Below are 22,946 nucleotides of genomic sequence, written 5' to 3'. Positions count from 1 at the left end.
TTGTTTATAAAACTGGGCCAACAATTACGTGTCGGGCGGGCTAAAGCCTTTATACATACCTTTTTGGCATATAATACTAAGCTTTTTAAAATAGCTTTATAATTGTTGCCATGAGTTAATAAATCATGTTTAATTTTAAAACATACATGTGGCATAGTGAATCCTCAGCATATACTGTATCTGTAGATGTCCATCTTAGTAACTGCCTTACCCGTAGGCCAGTAAGCCTATTATCAGTGGGGATTTATATTTGCTAACAATATATTGGATTTATGTTAAGTCTTTTAATATTTGAAAAAAAATATCTAAAATTAAAAACAATTTGGAGGCCCCCCTGCACTAACTCAGAGGACCACACCCTGTTGAAGATCTGTGATCTAACTGATTCCACTCGGTGTTAAAATGGATCTATCTACCTGAGATTTAAATGACATAGATTAGATTCAAGTGTCCCATAACCAGAAGAACAAACCATGCAATGTAATGACATTACTTTGCTCTATAGATGCCTCACTGTATCCTCAACTCGGCCACAGCGCATGCCTCTGGGCAGTAAAAGGGGGCGGGGCTAGGAGGTGGGCCGACCAACTGTAGGCAAGTGTGCGTTTGTGTGTGTTCGTCTCAACGTAGCACGAAATATGTCTCCTCTCAGCAAAGACGCACACACTAACGGGAGACGTGCTAGTTAACGGTTTTTTTGATATTGAAAGTTTTGTTTTGTCGACTTAAGATTGTTTCGATGTTATACTCTGTATATTAAAACATTCCGCTTGTAAAACGCAATATTTATTGTCCAAGAGCTGCCGACTTCGTTTCTACTAAAGAGTGTCCGCTTCCCCTCCCCTCGATGAAGCGCTGCGATGCCCTCTGATTTTATATCCCTCTTTAGCTCGGATCTCGACCTCAATTCCCCCAAATCTCTATACTCGAAAGGTAAGGTTATACTAAATAAATGGTACTATGAATACACTAATCCGTTTGTCTTGGTTTAATCGGAAGTAATATAAATGTCTTGATAGCTCATGTTAAGATGCTAGCTAGCAGTACTTAGCTTATTTTCTGCTGTTAGCCACCTAGCTAGCATAGTTAGTTAGCTGCATTTGGCTTGTGCATTGGCGAGTACCTGGTTGGTTAGCTGCCCATGTGACATGCGTGGAAGACCATGATACGCTAGGTTGCTCTTGTAGTTATACGCGAGATTATATCGATGTGATTCGGTTTGTCATTATTTAGTGTGCTGGTGATGGCTAGTATTAGGTTAGTTACATACTATTAGCTGGCTGCAGCAACGTGAGGTCGCTTTCCAGCCCGTGTGTGTTTATATCGCGAGAGAAGGACCAATTGTAGTACATGCGTTTTGTTTTGTGTAGCATTCTAGTTTAGTTTTTTTAGGTGACAGTCCCCCTGTTATTTTGGTTTATGGATGGGATTGAGCAAAAGCTGTACGCATCACATTCTCTTATTTTACAGAAATAATGCAGTTAATGGCACATGAAAGCTCAGGGCCAACATTTAATCTGTAATACCCTTTGGACACGTGTCAGCCTATTATGTTATTAGTAGGAGTGTGTCGCAACATCAATTAGGAACTAGACCGTTAACTCTTGTGATCAACTGGATTAGTGGATTTGTACTGGCTTTCAGCAGCACATTGTCTGCAGGTCAATTTCTTCCCTGTTAACAAGTGTATCAACTGTGTAACTGTCTGTGAATCTGCTACTCAACACTGGCATCTATCGTGCTATTGCTTATTCATGAGCAGGCCTTGTATGTTGTGTTTTGTTGCTCTTAAAGTGGTAACCTGAGACATGGATTTATGCATTTTAATTGGACACTGGTGGACAGCAGGGTTTCCTGTGTTATTTCACCCCGTTGTCTTAAATGTATTTCACATTTGAATGGCTAACAAATAGCATTTTTGCCCAGTACTATGTTTGTTTACCTGTCTGCTGTTGAACCTGCTGTTCTCACATCGGTTTGGCTTCTATGTATAGGATACTCTTGGGCGAGCAGAAAGCACTGCTACATGACCCTGAAATGCTCATTTGACCCTGCCATATGGACACACTGTATCACATGTTGATTGTTTATTTATGTCTCAGCAATTGGACAGTTGGCCAAGTTGTCTTTGGCCTGCCAGGATACAATCCACCATTTAGCTAGTTGGACAATAGTGACCTAAAACTTAATCTCTTTAAATTGTTACATAAATAATAATTCTGATAGTAAATATATATATTTGCATGCCAGGTCTTTTAGTAGAGTCCCCATTTCCCTATTCTGACTCTAGGAACCACTTCGACTTGGAATTAAAGGTTGTCAAACACAGACTGATCTCATGAAATGGCGTATGTATGACACGTTAATTCATGTGCCATTATTGGCGTGTGATCAAGACGCATACTCGCTTTTTTAGCGTGTTTATCAACGTTGTTTGGCCCCCATTGACAGACATTACCTTGCGATTGTGTGTGAATTTACACCATAGCGAGTAGAATGAAAGGGCGAAAATCCGCAAAGGGAGGTTGGTCGTGGTGGTGGATGGGTAAAACGCGGACTTTCACCCAGGAGACCGGGGATCGTGTCCCACGTGTCATGTTTCCTAAACTTGACTGTCACTTTCTTCTTTCCTCAGCGCGAGAACACGCCACTTGTGCCATACAGGGGCGTGGATGTTTACGACTGCTGTATACAGCGTAGACATACACGCGGATAGCTCAAAATGCATACAGAAAACATGTCATTTGGCTTAAGAAAGTGGGCGTGTATGTTTACGCAAAGTCAGGATGTCATGTTGTCAAACAATATTTTCAGACCACTTCATTAGTTACACAAATGTCACCCAAAACAGATACTTTTTATTGTATAGGTGCCAGAATTTGGCATTTGTTGTGGTTTATTTTATTTTACATAATTCTTTAATTCAACTCACAGTATCTTACGCTATAAAATATTCAATAAAAGAAAAGTAATGTGTGCTGCTTTGAGACTTCCCAAAGTGTTATCTATTTGACATCATCATCCATGTGTTTTTCCTTCAGCTTAAAGTAGAATTAATTTAATTTGTAAATTTGTAATTTGATATATGTGTGATTATATATTATCTTATCCTGCTCCCCTTTTCAAGTGTTTTCATTTAGATGGATAGAAAATCCAAAAGAGACAGTTTAGATTTAGGAGGGGAAAAGAATCTTGCACAACATAATAAACTGGAGCTATAGTATCGGTGTGTGTGATTCCATTGTATGAGAATTACGTGGACATGTACAGATTTGGTGTGCCAATAGAATCACATTATAGAGTGCATAAGAATAAGCCATTTGATTTTTGTCATTAATTTTTGTACATTGTGAGAACAACCCTGCAAAGACTAGAATTAATTATGTTAAATATGAAAGTGGAGTTTATTTTTATTGTTTTTTCAGCGTGCCTGAACTGAATGTATTCATTTTGGCACGTGCATCCATTGAGCTCCATTTACTGTCGGTCACACACACACTTAAGCTGGAATCTGGTTTATTCATCTGATCTACATTAGCAGGCACATGGAGAACCAAATATAGTATCCAGCCATTCGTTGTCGGTATAATTCAGTTTCACTGTAAACAAAAATGTTGTGAATAATCTGACATGGCATTCTTAGTGGTTTTGAGTGCAGTGAGTAGCTCCTTTGTCTGCATTCTGGCCTGAGCATATTGTTATGAGTTCAAAAGTTTAATTAAAGGCGCCATTATTGAGCGCTCAAAACACATTCTTGGTCTGCGTGTTTTTTGCATTTTCAACAGAAACATAGCCCTCATGTATTGTCTATTCATCTGTCATCACCCATTTTAGCTCCAAGCCAGCTGCAAAGAATAAAAATGGACTGGTGACCTTGCCATTTGGCAAAACCTTTAAGGCATGTGTAATGTGAGCAGTGCATAACATTGAGATGAGGTAATTTAATTGTTCCAAGTGTAGGTTTAACTCAGTCCGCCCCCTGGCTGGCTGGCATGTAGCAGTCTACTTTTTTGGGCATACTCTGACAAGCTTGTAGAACTCTGCACATAAACTAAACAGATACACTCGTGATGTCCATAAAAACAAATGGAGACCAACACCAAAATCCCTGAACATTATCAGTGACCAGGATTCAATTGGGAGCAGTGGGAAGTTCAACTGAGGTTTATGAGTCAAAACATATTTTCTCTTTATTAAGCTTTGCTTCATCAATCAAACCGCTTGATTAGGGAAGTAAAGCCATTTCGCCAGTAACCAGAAATACTATTATGTTTGATCGATACTGAAAGGATGTGTGGTAGCCAAGGGGAAGCACTTTATTCTGTCCACAAAATAAGAGAAGGAAAATAAAGGGGACTTTAATTGTGTTAAATGCTTTTACATTGATGAAAAGCAACACTTTTGGAGTCCTAAATGTAATAGGACGGGTAGAATATCCAAAACCATGAAGTACCAGAAGTGTGCACCAAACACTCTGAATCTTCCTATGTACAGCTGTTTGACAACAAATAACACACACATTTAACATCTTGTTTTTATTGAAGAAAGTAAGTAAACTAAAACTATGAAGTAAACTTTTAGGGTAAACCCTGTATGCAGGAAGGATGTGGGTACGCAAGCAGGAACTATTGATTCACTGAAAATAAAATCTCACTTTTAGGTTTTAATGCTTGTGCTCCTTTTGCTCTGTGATCTTAAAGCACGGGAGAGTGTGTGACGTATACACCATTCAGACTAGCATTGTTTAACCCAGTGTTGACTCATTTTGATCTGGCCAATGCATGTCATCCAACCGGCTTTGTGACCCTCCTCCCAATCTGGGTTAAAGGATACCCAGCCCAGTGAACAGGCATTCTTAACCTTGTTATGAAATGGAATTCTTTGTTTTTTGCAGAAATATGTACATAATACTCGACTGCTGCATAGTGTTCATTTAGTCAGACAAGACAAGACTAAAATGTTTTGCATAACATAAAAACTAAGATAAAATCTCTCTTCATTTTCGTCTAAAATCATCTCTACTCATGAAATAGAACTAGTGCAGTGCCCGTTTGGTACATTGGGGCCCGGTTCGGCTGCGGTTCATCTAGAGATTCGTTGTGTCCCCTTTTTTTCATCTCGCCGTCACACATCCAGGTAGCGATGTGGCTCGGGTCGGAAGGGAGGAAGCCCGGTTCAGCCTGCTGCAAAAGCCGCTACAGCGCATATCCCCGGGCAAGGGAGGGAGACAGGCTTCAGCCTACTGGCAAAGCCGCTCAACAGCCCGGTGAAATATAGGCTATTCAACTGCTGGCAACAAAACAAGGTGCTGTAGAGCCCAGGAGCCCTGGCGCTTATCTAACGGGTCCGTGTACAATTTTATTTGCATGAAGAAAGAGGCTCGAAACAAAAACGCGTTTAACAAAGTTGCATTCAACAAAAATCATTCAAGTGTATTTTGTCAGGTAATTGTAATATTTAACCAATATTTGAGATGTGTGAAACCCTATTTGACTGAAAATAGTTGTCGAAAATAATCTCAGCAAAAAATATTTTTTAAAAGACTAAAAGAATTTGACTAAAACTTGAGTTGAGAGAGACCTTGAGTTCTTTTTTGACTAAACCTTGACTAAAATGACAAGGCTTTTAGTTGACTAAAACTTGACTAACAAACAAATATATGTAAATGACTATGACTAAAACTAATAAGCACATTTGGCACAAGACTAAGACTCAATTATAAATAGGTGACACTACTGCTGCATATGTAGTATGAGTCTGTGACTGGTGATGACATTTGTTATGTGAATAGCGTGGAACAAGCACTCGGTAGACTCACAGAAAACACACATCTCCTGTGTGAAAGGGGTAATAGTCAAGACTGAAGTCATGTCTGGTTGCCAGTTTGTAATGCATGCATGCACAAAGACACTCTTTACACCATGAACAAAGAACAGACACAGAGGGAGAATTATTGTGAGGCTCATGCACACTTTGTTATTTGCTTTAAGGCCACGTTAAAGTTTTGTTCAAGGTGCATAGGTTTATTGAGATCTTTTGTTTGGCATTCTATTTAAAAAGTTGTGTCGTGGTTTTGTCTGGTTTAAACGGATGGTTTACTTAAACAGCATGGTCATCGAATTAATTGTGGTGACTTTGTGTTATCAACACAGCATCATTGTTGTCACAGAACTGCAAGATCATGTGTCTTGTCAGTTACACTATTCTGCTGGTGCTAAGTCATAGCTGAGTATCAGATGACTACTACACATGCTGGTTGCCGCCGATGCACAGCTGAAATATCCATGTCAGGGTGTTGATGGTTCCTCTGTTTCTTGGCAACCAGACTGCCTAATCGTGTTTATCTGCCATTGGATGCAGTTTATTCCTGTGTAGCTGCTGTGGTTGGTTATAGCCTACTAGAAATCCTCTAACCATCAAATATCAAGGAATGTCTCTGTGGGTCTTATTACACTAAAACCCATGTGAGGCTAATTTAGTTTATCATGAGATAGCCTGTGGTGTTAGTGTTGACAGCAGAATATTTTGTAGATGTGGGAATAACTAAACATGAGACCCAGGTTTTGCTTTCAGTCCCCTTCCAGGATTCCAGGAAACGTTAGAAAAGGAAGCAACCGCCAGTGGGATACACTAGTAGTTTTATTATAACCGCCAGGATTACATAATAATTAAGTAAAACAAACTACTTACACCACTACATTTTGTGAGGAATATGTACTGACTGTAGTTTAAAAGAGAAGTTTAATCTTTTTGAATTTAGTTCAGCACACTGGTTCTGCACCTGGTTCGGTTTTTGGCCAATGATACGGACATCATAATAGATGCTTGGTGTTCAAGGAGTTAAACTTGTGAACCTAAACCTCACCATCTCAAGTTAACTGGCAGCAAAAGCAGATATTGCTCTGTCCTAGCTTTTTTTTTTCTTTTTCTTTTTTTTAAAGGTGAGTCATAAAATTCCCACTTGTGAGTCATTGAAAACCTTTTTGAGTTACTTTGTCCTGGAACAACCAATGGTGTGTTTTTTAGTTCGTTTTTTTAGGACCTAATTTATCTTCTCCTGCTCATCCTTTATGACAGAGTCGGTATATGACCTCCTCCCCAAAGAGCTCCAGCTCCATCCGTCGTCCACCCAGACAGACCCACCCACCATGAGCCAGAAGAGTGGGGGAGAGGCGGGCCCTCCCCCCTCTGCAGCCTTGGCCTCAGGTGAGCTACCTGCTAAGTCCATGAAAACCATGATCCGGGATCAGTTTCCTCTTGTCAAACTATTCCCCAAGACAGTAGGGGTGAAAAACTCAGATTGTCTGATTGATCAATGTCTGGGGGCAACTTCACCCTTTCACCAGTTTCTGAGACAATATTTGTGACTGTTTGAGATTATAACATGGTATAGTATTTAGTATTTATCTTTCACTGAAAGTATTTTAATACTGCTGGCATAGCAAGGCCCGGCCATATTGGATTTCACTTGGGTATATCAGGAGTTTCGCTGGTTCCAAGAGGCTACGGTGGTACCACGTGGGGTGTGGGAGCAGAGTGTCAGACTAGTTACTTAAACTGTATTTGAAATATATTTTGGGTTTATTAATTTTTCCATTATCAAGCTATATTAAAGGAACCATCATTTAGTGAAAACGTATTGTGTCCTCTCTGTTTGACATGTCAGTGTTAGGTGACCACGTTAGCAACTTTCTTATAATCCAGGCAGCAGCGTGGGAAGAGGCATGGCGTAACTTGACTCTGTGTGTTGGGCCTTTTTTTTAATCCCCCAAACTGCAATAAGTGCCTGCAACCTAACCAGTTAACTTTATAAAACTGAATGACTGAAAAAAGATATATGTATAAATCACTTAATATAGTTTTCATCCAGCTTCTAAACTATTTGGGTGGAACGGTACACAGAAGTCACGGTTCGATTCAATGGAGGGAAAAGCAAAACAAAAATGCAGAAGTCAATTTTTAAATTTTTTTTATTGTGCATGTCTCAGGCTGTACCACCTAGTGTCATACAATGTCTCCCCTGAGCAATTGGCGACAGCCTGAAGTACACAATAAACAGTAAACAATTAGTACCCCCCATCATCTCCAGACTCCATCTGTAACTTGTAAACAAAATAAGACAATCAGCTATAAAACTGAAAATACAGCATCTCTTATTTATGAAAGTGCAGATTACATAGAATAATAACAAAACAAAACAAAAGGACTTACGCTAGACCTTCCCCTACACTACGAGTATTCTCGCTATTAAGTGTGACCGGGATACCTTTCTAGTTTCCACTCTGCCACAACCTCCTGTAGCTTCTCAGCTTGGTGAGTGCTTGTGTGCTGCTCATACAGGGGCCGCGGCTGTACACTCTCATTTTCCACTCAGGTCAATAAAATGAGCAGTCAGATTAGGTGTCCCTAAAGCAATGCGTATCTAACAGTCTTTCCGTATTACACTAATTAGTTTCCACGCAAGTTTTATTTATTTTTATACCACCTATTCTCAGTGTAAATTCATGTACCGAGCCGAGACACCCGTACCGTTTCGGTTCAATATGAATACATGTACCGTTCCACCCCTAGTTCATATCTAACTGACCTATACCATGCTACTGGCAGTGACTGTAATTTAAGAATCTCATTGGCTTCTTTGTAATGAAAGTCACACACAGTCTATTCCTGGAAAGCTTTCCTCCAAGATGGCAAGTTTGCATTAACAGCATGCTAACATAGCTTATTCTTTCTCATTTCACTCATTTTTCCAGCAGTACCCCCCCCCCCTAATGCTTTATTTTCACTCGTATTCAGGTGGTCCAGCCTTAGAGATGCAGCATAGTGCTGCTGATTCAGATATTGTCTTTTGACTTTAACTTAGACATTCCTCATGTTAAGACATTAGAGTGACCTTTTAATAAATATTTTAACAAGTGCAGAAACCGCAAACAGAAAAAGACTAGACTTATTTGTCATTCACACATACTCTTTTACTCATACAGCAGTACATCGGCTCATTTATTTTGGTCTCAAACAGTTTGAGCTTTGAAGCTAGAATGATGGATCTACTCTTATGTTTCAAATCAGCTGGCATTGTCAGTGCTTATGAAGGTTCTGAAACAGTGAAGTTTATGAAAGAGTGAAGTTGCCCCAAGCTTGCATTGGACTTTCTTTTTTGGTCTGATCTTGGATCATGGTTTAGGGCAGCCGACATCAACTAAAACTCTAAAGGACTCTATTCTTGAGTTTCATCTAGAGAGCAAACTAACTGGTCAACAGTGTTGAGAGAGCACTTTTGTTAACGCTACCTTTTTAACTATCCTGGCTGACCCAGCTGGCCCTAAGCAGTGCTGATCAAAAGCATGACTACTGTAATGTCCGTCAGATCATCATTAACCAAATACACATGCTTCGAAATGTCTATAAATGATCAACTTCAAAAATAATTCCTTCTTCATGAACTCATCCAATTTACTGATTGACAGAAGTTGAATCTTGAATGATCAGCTCTCTTGTTGCTCATTGGCTGTCTCGTTTTTATTGCAGGAAGTTCCCTCTGAGGCAGGGAGTGTCTGCATATAAAATGGTCTGCAGTTCACTGCTCCATAGGTCAGAGGCTTGTTTATTCTGTCTCCATGGCTACGCTCAGTCCCAACCAAATCTTCCAATTGGCATGCACAAACTACTGTTTACTACTGAATGCACATTGCACAAACTGTACTGTAACCCTGGCAACCCTGGCAAAGTTAATTTGGCGCCACATTACCAGCTTGCAAATTTGGCTGTACAAGAAAGTTTGACCAGATTTTGTTATGTTTCTTTCTGGCAATGTGTATGTAACAACTTGTAGCTTGCTTTTGTTTTTGTAAACAAAGCATGTCAGTTTTGTCACATTGATTTTAATTGATAACGGTTTTGTAGGAATCAAAATTGTGGGACCTATAGTACCCTTCTCAACTTTAACTTCAGAATATTTAATCAATGCTTGAAAGCTCTCGCATGCACAGTGAGAGCATATAACCCACAACAGTCGGTTGAAATTAGAGTTGGGAAGAGGGCAAATCAATACAAATCATGCACAAATTCAGCTGCTTGAATGGGACTGCTAGCCTGCACTGTGCTGAACATCTGTACTAACTTATTTATCTGTATATACTACTGCAGATGCCATCTCCTCCACCTCCACCTCCAGCCCCTCTGCCTCTTCCTCCCTGACCATGGGAGTCCCATCCACTGGCTCTACTTCATCCTCAGAGCATCTTAAGATTCCCCAGCATCTCCACTCCACCGGAGGGGATGGAGCTGGAGCTTCAGAGATTCAAGGTAGGGACGGTGCTGTATCTGCCCTCAGCAGAGGAGCAAGCACTGCAACAGGAGACATGGGATCAGAAGTGTTGTCAGGGCTAGGAGTCCAGCAACCTCAAAACACCCCATCAAAACGGAGGCCTGTGTTAAGCATATCCCCGCCACCTGAGGATCTATTTGATGACAGCCAGATGTCTTGCCAAGACGAGCCTGCCATACCTGGTCCAACAGGTCCAGATTCAGAGCATAGCAGCAGCATGTGGGCTGATGACTCCGTCTCCAACTTCAGCTTGATCAGTTCCGTCTCCTACAATGACAACACAGAGGTGCCGCGCAAGTCGAGGAAACGCACCCCTCGCCAACGGCCTGGGCCCAAGCCTGCTCCTCCGGAGGACAGCATGGATGTGTTTGATGCTGACAGCGCCAAGGGCCCTCACTTTGTCCTCTCCCAGCTGGGCACAGACAAGACCAGTCCCATAGCAAGGTGGGGTGACCCTTATCCAGAGCACATTTTGTCCTCAATTTAACTCCTATATCTGTCCCTCTGTAGGAGTAGAGGAAATGTCAATTTTTATTTTGTAATGGTAATTTAATTTCTATAAGTCATATTAATTTTGTCCTTCCACTTTTGTTACCCTGCAGCTCTCTTGAGTCAGGCACCGCAGTGAAGGGTGGGACACTGTCTTCTCAGTTCCCCCAGAGGAGTGATGGAAAAGAGCTAAAGATCTTGGTGCAGCCAGAGACCCAGCACAGAGCTCGCTATCTGACCGAGGGCAGCAGAGGTTCTGTAAAGGACCGCACGCAGCAGGGATTCCCCACTGTCAAGGTTTGAAAAAGAAGGATACACTGGCTGCTTCTCAACAACTAAATTGGAAGTGGCTGAATAAGGCCAAAAATACACAGGACACAGAGGGTGGAATACTGTGCGCCCCAAGAGAATGCACATGCCAGTTCAGACACATCAGAAGCATTTACTAAACCAATAGCCATCAGCACATTTTCATTTTGAGCTACTTTTAAAAGGGTCCTTTTACAATGGGCAGCCTGCTGTATTTCACGTGGTACAAAGTTTTTTGACAAGTAGCACTAGTGCCTGTCCATTCATTAATAAGGCACTTAACCCTTGACTGTTCTACCGGGGCTTCTTGGTGGCCAGCACATGAAACTGTGGCTGTGTTGAGCTCCCATCTGTTATTGTGTGTAAAATATGAATCACTCAATGAAACAACCCTGAAATTCATCAGTGTGCATGTACGCTAACAGTAAAGGTGCTTGAAAGTTAAAATGGATGCTTTGGTAAAGAACCATCACTCACTATGCATTCCGCAGTTACTCCATGACCGGTGTGTTTTTGGTTTAAAACCACTTTATTCTTTAATAGTGTCATGATTTTTATTAAAAGTAATGGTCAATTCAATTATTTACATTTACAATTTCTGATTCTTTTTTTATCCAGTTGGAAGGCGTGAGTGAACCAGTTGTGCTGCAGGTGTTTGTTGCGAATGATGCAGGCAGAGTAAAGCCTCATGGTTTCTACCAGGCATGCAGAGTTACAGGGCGCAACACCACTGCTTGCAAGGAGGTGGACATAGAGGGCACCACTGTTATTGAAATCCCTCTGGAGCCGAGCAATGACATGACACTTGCGTAAGGGGATACTTTTCGTGGATAATTCGGTATCCGTTAACATTTACACAATGTTGATGTTTAAGAAGTTCTTAGAGTGCTTGTCATGTATTTCCTATCCTGTGGTGATTCTAAAGGGTGGACCGTGTGGGAATTTTAAAGCTGCGTAATGCAGATGTGGAGGCCCGTATTGGTGTGGCAGGGTCCAAGAAGAAGAGCACACGTGCCAGGCTGGCCTTCAGGGTCAACATCCCCCAACCTGATGGATCAGCCCTTACTCTACAGGTTGCTTCATCACCCATCCTCTGCAGTGAGTACTTCAGGCACAATATGCATAAAAAGCTAAACAGGTAACAGCCACCACCAGGATTCATTATGCCTAATGTTGGGGAATGCTGTGTTTACGGTAATTTGTGGTGTTTGGATATCGTCAAACAGCCTTTAGGATGATAGCCATAGAACATCGGTCTCACCAGACTGTGAAACTTGGCAAACAGCCAGATGCCAGATGTCATGAGACTTTGATTCTTTGACACTTTTGTCATTCTCTAGCCCAGCCAGCAGGGGTGCCAGAGATCCTGAAGAAGAGTCTTCACAGCTGCTCAGTGAGAGGAGGAGAAGAAGTTTTTATCATCGGGAAGAACTTTCTCAAAGGAACCAAAGTTATTTTTCAGGAGAATATTGCAGGTGCTGTAGCCAGCTTGATGTTGTCAGTGTTGTCCTTAGTTGTTTCTCAATGTAACTGCGTGGACACGAGTTTCTGCATGTCTACCTCTGATGGACTAAACAATGAAAAATATTTTGTGTTATTTGCAGATGATAATTCCTGGCACGCTGAGGCAAAGATTGACATGGACCTTTTCCATCAGGTAAATACAGCTGACTGCTATGTATACTCTACTGTTTTTTCTGGAATTATATAAGCTGACAGTTTGTTGTCTTGGAAGGTTCTCCGTCAATTAGGTTATAGTCCAGCTGTCGCATTAAACTGCATTCATTCACTATTTATGAGATTTTATGGATCTCTAATTTTTCCAGAACCATTTGATAGTGACAGTCCCTCCGTTCCACAACCAGTCAGTCACTTCTCCCATTTCTGTGGGAATATTCGTGATGACCAATGCTGGTAGATCACATGATGCCCAGCCCTTCACCTACACTCCAGACTCAGGTACTGCCACTAGCTCAAGTAGATGCTAACCTTTTTCATTATTATTATTATTTTTTTTTTAAGTTACATTTTTCTACCTGAAAATCAGCGGCCTTACCTTATTTTCTGTGAAGAACTTGTATTCCTGACTCAATTCAGAACATTATTCTGGATATGACCACTTATGTGTGGATTTTTAACATGAATTATAACCTTATGACAAAAAACAAACCCCACTTCCATTTATAATTGTGTGCTTGTAGAGACTGATTACACTCCTAAACATATAAGTCATCTCAATTGTTTGAAATTGAGAAAGACAATATTTGTTAATAGATCATGAAGTTTTTTAAACCCCAAATAAGTCCCGGGTCAGTTTGACCCGAGAGACACGAGAGGGTCCCGAAGGTGAAGACAACACCAGGGTTAAATGCCAGAACTCATCAATGACGCATCACATCAACTTAAATCACAAAACATTATCATAGGACAGACATAAAGCTATCTTGTGTTTCCACTCTTACCCACAGCTGATAACTCAAATGTCCAGACAGTAAAAACAGAGGGACCCTCTCTGGTCAAGACATGTATATTTGATGGCCAGATCAAATCTGTATCTCCTGAGCAAACTGACAGCTCTGCGCCGCCTTCCAAACGGCAAGAGGACACACCAATGGAAGTGTCTAGCAATCCATCACCGACGGATGTCTTTAAGGTAAGACACCATCCGTCCTCTAAAAAGCAGAATCAAAATGTCTACTTCAGAAAGGCAATTGGTAAAAAAATGTATTCCTCTCTTTTCCAAGCCGTCCCCTGACCCTCTTGTTGCGGTGCAGCAGACGTTGGAGGTCTGCTCTAGTCCTCATCCAGGTGGAGATTCCTTTCAGAGCCCAATGCCTCTACAACCTGAAGATGTGGAGCTTCCCCAGGCGCACCCTGTCTTTCCCAGCCTAGAGTCTCTCAGCACCATACAAAAGCAAGACATTGCCCCCACAACCTCCTTCCCAGTGCCAGGCGATACTACAATCCCCCCTGTGACACCAGAGGTCCCTCAACAATTCCTCAGGGACCCTCAGGACAGCACACCTCCTGAGAGCTCCAATAATAGTGGAGGGGTTGTAGTTGTGGCCATGTCCCAGATAGCGACTCCCTCTCAGCCCCAACCACAACAGTCCCAGGTTCCCTTGTTCCCCCAGGAAGGGGTGGCCCAGCTGGAGAGGGCAGTTAGGGAGCTACAGGCTGGAGGTAGCACCACGTTTCAACAGGTGTTGGAGGCGGCTGTAGCCCAGCAGCAGCTAAACTCAGTGCTGTACAGCCCCTCCCCCTCTGCAGACTCCCTTCAGCAGCATGTCCAGGAGAACATGAATAGCCTTAGATTGGGAACCACAGATAATTCATTATCAACCCAGCAACAGCTACAGATACAACAGCAACATCAGATGCAACAGCAACAACAGATACAACAGCAACAACAGATACAACAGCAACAACAGATACAACAGCAACAACAACAACAACAACAGCAGCAGCAGCAGATACAACAACAACAACAACAGCAGCAGCAGCAGATACAACAACAACAACAACAGCAGCAGATACAACAACAACAGTTTCAACAGCATCAACAACTGCAGCAACAACAGCAAATCCTTGGTACCCTCCAGCAGCATCAACAACAACAGCAACACTTACAGCAGCAAGTTCCTGGCAACATGCAGATCCAACAACAACTTATGTTACAGCCACACGACCAGCAGCAACTGCAGCAGCAGCAAATCATGGAGAATATTCAACAGCAACAACAGTTGCAACAAAATCAGCAAGTCCTTAACAGCATCCAACTTCAGGATCAGCAACAACAAAATCAAATACTGAACAATTTACAGCAACATCAGCTACAGCAGCAGCAACAACAGCAACAGCAAAATCAAGTGTTGAGCAACTTACAACTGCAAGAGCAGCAGGTGTTGGAGAATCTACAGCAGTGCCTTCAGGCTGAGTTGCTTCAGCCCCAGATTCACTCCTCCCCCCAAGGACAGCAGCCAGTGTCCATCCTTCAACAGGCTGGAGAGCTGCTCACCATTCAGACCAGCTTCCCAACACAGCCCCCATCCCACACATCTCCCCCACAGCAGCTCTTTCAATCGCCCAGGCCCTTGGCTGAGACTCAGGGCTCTCAACAGCAGGTCCAGGCTGCCCTGCTCCAGAATACGCTGACTGTTCTGACAAGTGGCAGTCTCAACTCAGAGCAGCAGCCTACTGGTTCAACACTCTACCTGTCACCAAACCCTCAGCCCCACCAACAGCAACAACAGCTGGCATTCATCTCCTCCATGGAGACATCTAACAGCCAGCCCCGGTCTGTTGCTATGTTTCAGAACCAACCCCAAGCTCAGCTTTCCCAAATGCAGCAACAGAGCACCCCAATGGAGCAGCAGCAGTCTCCACAGCAGAACCAACAACAGCCGACGCAGCTTTCAATGGGCCAGCAGGGCTCCTTGTTTCAAAGTATCCCAAACCACTCACAGCCTAACCCTGTCCCCCAGAACCAGCTTTCCCAACCCCAGCAGACAGGTCTCCTCCTCTGCACCACAGATCTTAATCCCCAGGCTATTCCCCCAACAATTCTTTTTAGCACCCAGACCCAAGGCCCTTCCCCTCTGGGGAGCATTAGCGTTGGAATCCCCCAGCCAGACACAGCAGAGCCCATGTCCTTCCAAGACCAGAGCTCCTCAGGCAGCAACTCGACATCCACTGAGAACCAACAGCAGAGCCTGTACCAGGAACAGCAGCCAATGCAAGTGGGCCTGAGTTCCAGCAGCGTCCCTAGCAGTCAACCTGTGGAGCTGTTCTTGCCACAGACATCTCTCTCCAGCCTGCAGAGCAGTATTGGCTCACAGGACCTGAACAACCAGGCTCCAGCCCCTGGCACAACCATCTTTGTTGTACAGGGTGGTGTGGGTGTGGTAGCCAACCCTGGCCAGCAGCCCCCGGAGCAGCTTTTCCAGACAACTGTGGGTGGGAATGTGGCTCCACAAGGACAGGCCAACCTGTTTGTGTTTGGCATCCAGAATGGTAAGATTATTTGGTCTTCTCCACCTCTGAAGTACAGTAAATCCGAGTTAAGTAACTGTTAAACCCCTGCCAATGTCACTGGCAATAGCTTTACCTACAGTTTGATTTTAGTGATTATTTCCATTTTCTCTTTCTCCCAGACGCTCCCCAGCTCCTCAACTCCTCTGGACCCACGCTGCAAGCTCAGGGCCAGCCCCAGAACTCCAGCCACATGCAGCCTCTGTTGGACCAGCCTATGGCCCAAGCTTCCCCCACCATGCACAGCAGCTTACAGAACACCCTTCAGGCACAAATGCAGTCCAGCTTAGAGAACGCCATGCAAAGCAGTCTACAGAATGCAATGCAGACAAACACGCAAACAGCTCTGCAGTCCACTTTACAGGCAACCATAGAAACAAGCCTGCCAACTCCGATGCAGACCAATATGCAGAGCAGCTTACAGAATCAATTGCAGGCATCAATATCTGCATCGTCCAACATGGATAAAATTGAGGACCTATTGGAAAGCCTACAGAAGCAGTGATACATTTTAGAACTATTTTGGAACTAAGGAGAGTGAGTGATATGTAGCTGAGAGTTGTACATTCTTACATAAATTAACAGAACGGTGGTGTGTGGTGTTTTTTGCCAATGCCACAAAATGTAGAAAAAATTGAATATTTAAGAATGAATGCCCCTTTTACCTAAAACCCAAATTATAAGCTCATGTAACTCCGCTTTTATAGAATAGTTATAGCCTTCATACATCCATTGTCCTTGAATCAAATAATTCACCTTTGTTATTACCCCTCTTGCAGGAACAGAGAGGCCTGTAATAACTGCTTTATCCATCAGTCTCAGAAATGCAGTGTTTTCTTGTTAGTGTTTTAATAATCTGAGCCTAAGAGATGATAATGAGGAAAAAAAACTACCAGGTGTGGTGAAAAAAAACTGGAAAGGGATAAAGAATGTCAGCAACAGGGAAATAGGTGAATACGTATGTGATGGAGATGAGTCTTTAAGAGCAGGCAGCGTAGATAAAACAGCCAGTCATGGAGTGAATATCAGATTGCACAGAAGTGTCAGATATAGGCTGAATCTCATTTGTGTGAGTGTGTAAACTCCAAGCTTTCCTTTCAGTGTTTTTGTCCATCATGTGGAAATTGGGGCTATTACCTGGCATGAAGACAGGGATGAAATATCCCCACTCAATTTAAACTGTTGACATGGATAATGTAAGATGTTTTTTTAAATTAATTAAACAATGTCTTTGAATATGTCAACAATTTGACTAAAATCTACTCTAAGAGTAAAGACTACTAAATTAAGTACATTTGTAGAATGTTTTGCCTTAATATTTGCTGGCCTGACTGGAGTAGGCACCTGAGCAGACCGCCGGGATGAGGAGAATTTAAATATTGATCAACTTTACAAAAATTAACTCACTCACCAAAAGGGGTATAAATACATTCTGGTATTGCAGAAAGAAGAGGGACTCCTAATCACTCCCAAATGAGATTCACCCTGGTGAATAATGTGACTTGGCCTTTTGTTTTGGCACCGCCCAGTGTTTTCGTAGGTTTAGGCCTCATTAAGGTGTTTGCAAAAGCTTTCTTGCTTACATTTAAAGAAGCATTCAATTATGTAGTGTGTGTGTGTATCTTTTTATGTTTTTGAATAAGTTGTAAATTTTTACCAATTTAATGTGGATAGAAAGAAACTTTCCACTGGTGAAAATGGAGTGTTGTGTGGTTTTATAAACATTTTATCTCAAGCACTTTATAACCTCTAGCTAATCCTTATATCCGTCTACAGCTCTCTACTGACCCAGCTGAATTTGTACTCGGAAACGTCCAGTTAAAAAAACAGAAAAAAAACTCACAGCAGTTGTCTTTGTGAAGGTAAATACATCTTAACCTAGCATTTCTACATCGTCTCATGTCTGAATATTTTTGAGGTTTATGGCAACGTTGTACAGAATGTCTACTCACTGTTGAATTCCTCTTTGTATTCAGTCTCAGTGGTCCAGTCAAGTCTGTCTAAACAAACAGCCATTCCCACAAAAGCATTGTCATTTGTCAGTGTTGGAGTGGTAAGTAGGCCTTTGTGTTTTACACACTGACAAAACACCTAAAATTCAATTAATTTAGTTTGTGCATTGAAATGAAGGATTTTTTCATCGTATTGCTATTTTTGCTATTACTGTACAATCTGTCACTTAAGACTGTTTTACCTTGTAATGTTTAGATATTTAAGTTTTTGTCTCAGTGTTGGTACCGTGTGCAGGCCGGCACAAAATGAAGTTGGCATCCAGTACCCGTCCCCTGTGTTGTGAACAGGGGATCACTGGTAAATGAAATCTCTGTTACATAGAGGCCGCCATTTTGATTCTTATCTATGGTGCTATGTGCAGGAGTGATGGGCACTTCTGATGTGATGTTAGTACATAACAGTTCATACTTATATCAATAGCACTGACATTGTTGTTTGAAGCAGAGTTGAGTCTAGAGAGCTGGCTGTTGTGGGGTCAGACTGGAGTGCACCCAGACATACCAAAGCTCCTTTTGTGAAACGTCGTCAACCTGTCTCATACTTTTCCTCGCAAAGGCCCTCGTAATGTTTACTCATTTGTACTCATTTAAATTGTGCAGCTCTTACATGGATAGTAATTCCGCACGTTTTAAGTACAAGATGTATAAAAGATATGTAAAGGTACTTTGCTTCATGGATCAGTTAAACTCATTAACATTTCCACCAATTTGATACATTACATGACTCTATTTTTTGATGCAAAATAACACTGCTGTACTTTCCATATCTACAACAGTAGCCAATTTAGCATTATCAAATAGATACTCTTTTGAGAAGAATTCAAATGTTAGAGTAGTATTACATTTTCAGTCATACTATTTTGTCCTGCAGCTGTTAGTGATCCATTTTAAAGTAACTTATCTTTTTTAGAATTTTGTATCCATGTATCAAAATGTAGAGTATTTTTGTAAAACTAAACTTTTTGTTCATGCTTACAGCACAGAATATCATTGCTGGTATGTTTTCCTGAAATGAAGCGCAGGTTTATTATAGGACGGAAATTAGAAATGTAATTATGTGGACATCAAGCAAATATGTTAGAACTAAATTCTACTGTTCTAACACTGACTTTACCCAACCTGTATAACATAATACATGGGCTAGGTATTTCTTGTGTTTGTTTTATTTTAATTTCATGCATCTCAAATGGCACTTTGACTCATCCATTAACTGTAGATCAGGTTAGAGCGCAGTAGTGATGTTTCCAAGCATTCCATTCCTCTTTGGGAGTTTAAGAGCACATGATGTTGCAGAAAAATTGCGGAACAGTAATGCCTCTTAAAGCCATACCAACACAGAAAGCCAACCTGTGACTTCAGTTTCATGAATGTAAATGTTACCTCATGGTGTGGACATAGAGCTTGCTCTACATCTAACATCGGACCAATTACAGTTGTAGAGAAACATATTTTGAGGCACAGAGGGTGGGTGGGGTGGCAGCAGCAGCAGCAGCAACAGCAACTGTCATTTGTATTACTGTACATTTGTCAGATTGTTTTGTCTTGGATTTTGGTGTAATTTCATGTTTCTTCACATCCAGTTTCATTTTGAGCAATCCAGGATGCTCAGTCTGACTCTTCGAATAGCCACTTTCACCTGAAAAACCGTGAAACATTAATTTAATGGCGGTGGAGATAGCACACAAATCTTAACAAAATATCAGTTTTGTCCTTAAGTCATGTAAATTAATATCCATGTATATTAAATGTGAAATATACTGCAGGGGTATCTTGAACTTCAATAGTGATGCTTTCAACAGAACTTTGTGTGCCTTGATAACTTAACTGTTACTCTGCTGTGTTTCCCTTTTGTGTCATTGCTATTTGGCTCCTTTTGTCCTTTTTATTCTCTAGGACTGTTTTAACATCGGGACACTTTTCAGTGATTGCATTTTTATTTCTAAACAAGCATAACCATAGCCCATATAGACAAGATTTATTTAAGTTTGAACATTTTCTCTTTAGAAATCCATTGCAGGATATCAGAGTGAGTACTCTCAACATAATATTGTGCAACTTCACCAGTGAATTGTCAACTTGTTTGTGACTTTCTGTTGAAAATGTTTTCATGCCTTGTGAGATTTGTACATGTGAGGTAAAAGGGACGAGACCATGGAGATTGTTTAATGGAGAGCTTTCTTGTGTTGATGTGCTTGTCAACATTACTATTGTTGCTGTGAAATGCTTGATCAAAAGGAGCAACCATGATAAATTAACTGATAATTGCCAATAGTGTGAGCTGTATCTTGTGTGTAATCAGTTTGCTCACTTTACCTAGTTCGCTTTCTATTTCACATTCTCCAACAGTTCTGTTGTATCCGTTCTGTGTAGCTTGAGCTTTAGTATCTAGCCTTAAGATCCTGCAGTCAGGATAAAGGTCAACCCCAGTGTGTTATCATACATCTGAACTATTAACATGTACCTTGCCTTGGTCTGGACATTTGTATACTCTTCTGTTTATATCTGTAATCCTGCTGCTACATTAAAAATAAATTAAAAATATAAATGTCTTGATTAATTTCTTTTCTTCGCCCCCCTTAGATGTATAGGTGCACCTATTATAAAAGAAAAAAAGAGCTCTGAAAGGTTTTTATATTGATTTTTAAAATAACGCATGCAAGTAAAGTTGCACATTGCACTCTGATTCTCACAATAGTGTAAATGTATGTGCTGCAGTTATATAACCAGTATGGCTTCAACCGACATCAGTAAAAGCACCTGGTCATAATTTACTAGTTCTTCTATGTAGAATCTGTTGGAAGAAGGCTAACGGGTTCTCAGGGTCAAAAACAATATCAAACTCAAGTTTTTTCCTGAGAGCAAGGGTAGCAACCAGTATGGCAAACACAGCAGTGAGGCCCCATATGTGATACTGGCTTCCTGAATCAGGGTCCACAAAATAAAAAGAGTGCAGAGACCCCATCATCCCAGCAACACTCTGGACAGCATCGTGGTCCTTGTCACTGGTGAACAAGTCCAGAGGGACTGTGAACACGGCACTGACCTCGGCTGGGTTTGGACAGGGACAGAATGACTCATCTATGAAGCCAACCACCGGGGTCACCAACAGACCACTCTGTTAAGAGAGATAAAGATGGGAGGGGGTAACGTGAGAAAAAGATGGACCCAAAGCAGCTGAGGCCCTGAAGGGGAGGAATCATTTGTAATAAGAAAGGGTTTATTGCCAAGTCAGTTACACTTACGTGGCATTTGCCATGGTGGTTGGTGCATACATAAACAAACGTAGATGTTGAACATTAGTACAAAATATATATAAAAAATAGCTACTTAACATTGGTGAAAAAAAATGGCTGAATGGATTGAGTGCAGAATGTGCAAAAAAATATATATTGTGGGCTGGTGTATAGTCCAGGATTGATAGGGCCTAAGGCTGGGTGGGGTCTGGGGGTTAAGAGTCGGACAGTTTTACTGTCCTACCTTACTGATGAGAGGGACCAGTCTACAGACCACCTGAACATCATCCGGTGGTAGACCTATCTCCTCCTCTGCCTCTCTCAGAGCTGTGTCAATATCATCTCTGTCACTGGGGTCTCTCTTCCCACCCGGGAAACACACCTCACCAGCACTGGTCCTCAGCTGCAGAGACACAAGTCTGTTACTTCTTTAAGTGGCCATGGTTAAAAGTTGATCGGATCAGACAGCTTAGTCAACCCACAATTGACGTCCACATAGATTACCTCTTTTGAACGCAGGGTCATCAAGGTGCACAGCTCTCCATTCTTCACAACCAGTGGGATCAGCACTGAGGCTTTGGGCAGCACCGACAGAGAGGAGAACTTGTTTCCACTGTCAAACTGCTTTAATATGGCTATCGTCTCCTCTTTAATATGCATTGTAGCTGCTCGGTTTCAAAGCAGAAACAGACAATTGGAGGACAAGAAAACATGCACGCACTAACGTCACAAACTGAAAGTCCAAAGTAGCCTATGTAAACTACCGGTAACTAGAAGCCACATGTAACGTTGCAGCATAAAACTGTGTTTTCAGGTCCGACGGAGCCTAAAATTGCTAATAGTTTCTGTTAGCCAGTCGGAGCCATGAATAGGCTCGTTCGAGATGAGCCAGATCTGCGCAGAATCGATCACCGGCGATCGGCGCCCGTTGCATGCCGGTTAGATTTCTGTCCGACTTGATCCCGACTTGCTCTGACGTCATGCACACGTGGGCGACGGGAATCTCACGAGAGCAAGGCGGCCGCAGTTCTGAGACCCAGGCGGCGCAGTTGCTTTTCACCAACTGCAAGACCCAGGCGGACCCAGGCGGACCCAGAGCATGCTGGGAAACGCCGGCTTCTCAGCTGATTTAACACCTGATTGGTTTAAACCACGATGACGTTTTTTATAAACTTTTGTAGTTTTTGAATCGGAGGGATTTTAATTGCTAATTGTCTGATTTGAAGACTTATTCTGTACAGAACACGTGTTGTGTGGCTGAGAGTGACGTTTAGAAGTCAGAGAAACTAAATCTGTTCAGATCACGGATCATCAACAGTGTGTTGTTCATTAAAATCAGCAAGAGATTGCATGTAGAGCACTTTGCCAGCTACTCTACCCCCGCTGCTGCCGCCTGCTCTCGTCCACTTTACAGGCGAGGCGCAGTTCATCTCGAACGAGCCTATTGTTAGTCTATGATGATGCAATGCCGGTGTAAGTTTGAGTCGCGCATGCTCACATTTAAACGGTTTACGACACAACGCGTCATAACCGATGAGAGTCGAG

The 22,946-nt window shown here is 42.0% G+C and overlaps 2 protein-coding genes across 5 annotated transcripts; one reads left to right on the top strand and one right to left on the bottom strand.

Annotated features, from left to right (window-relative positions):
* Positions 1-618: 618 nt before the first annotated feature.
* On the top strand, positions 619-20,704 carry nfat5a (nuclear factor of activated T cells 5a). 4 transcript variants are annotated; one of them, XM_034879886.1, is made up of 14 exons: positions 820-933; positions 7,078-7,206; positions 9,529-9,591; positions 10,147-10,771; positions 10,930-11,113; positions 11,744-11,934; positions 12,051-12,223; positions 12,466-12,600; positions 12,730-12,782; positions 12,952-13,084; positions 13,594-13,778; positions 13,870-14,598; positions 14,986-16,138; positions 16,279-20,704. In XM_034879886.1, the coding sequence occupies exons 4-14, from the start codon at positions 10,200-10,202 to the stop codon at positions 16,659-16,661; spliced, it is 3,891 nt and encodes a 1,296-aa protein (XP_034735777.1). In that variant the 5' UTR covers positions 820-933; positions 7,078-7,206; positions 9,529-9,591; positions 10,147-10,199; the 3' UTR covers positions 16,662-20,704. The 4 variants fall into 4 exon arrangements, with proteins under 4 accessions (XP_034735778.1, XP_034735775.1, XP_034735776.1 ...); XM_034879887.1 differs by lacking the exon at positions 9,529-9,591 and having other exon boundaries at positions 619-933; positions 15,379-16,138; XM_034879884.1 differs by lacking the exon at positions 9,529-9,591 and having other exon boundaries at positions 619-933.
* Positions 19,339-22,265, bottom strand: nudt7 (nudix (nucleoside diphosphate linked moiety X)-type motif 7). Its single transcript, XM_034879966.1, has 3 exons — positions 21,906-22,265; positions 21,646-21,804; positions 19,339-21,283 (listed from the first exon to the last, which is right to left on the bottom strand). The coding sequence occupies exons 1-3, from the start codon at positions 22,059-22,061 to the stop codon at positions 20,930-20,932; spliced, it is 669 nt and encodes a 222-aa protein (XP_034735857.1). The 5' UTR covers positions 22,062-22,265; the 3' UTR covers positions 19,339-20,929.
* Positions 22,266-22,946: the final 681 nt, after the last annotated feature.

The sequence above is a fragment of the Etheostoma cragini genome, chromosome 8 (genome assembly GCF_013103735.1).
Source record: "Etheostoma cragini isolate CJK2018 chromosome 8, CSU_Ecrag_1.0, whole genome shotgun sequence".
NCBI classification, from domain to species: domain Eukaryota; kingdom Metazoa; phylum Chordata; class Actinopteri; order Perciformes; family Percidae; genus Etheostoma; species Etheostoma cragini.
This window is presented reverse-complemented; position numbering and strand designations above follow the sequence as displayed.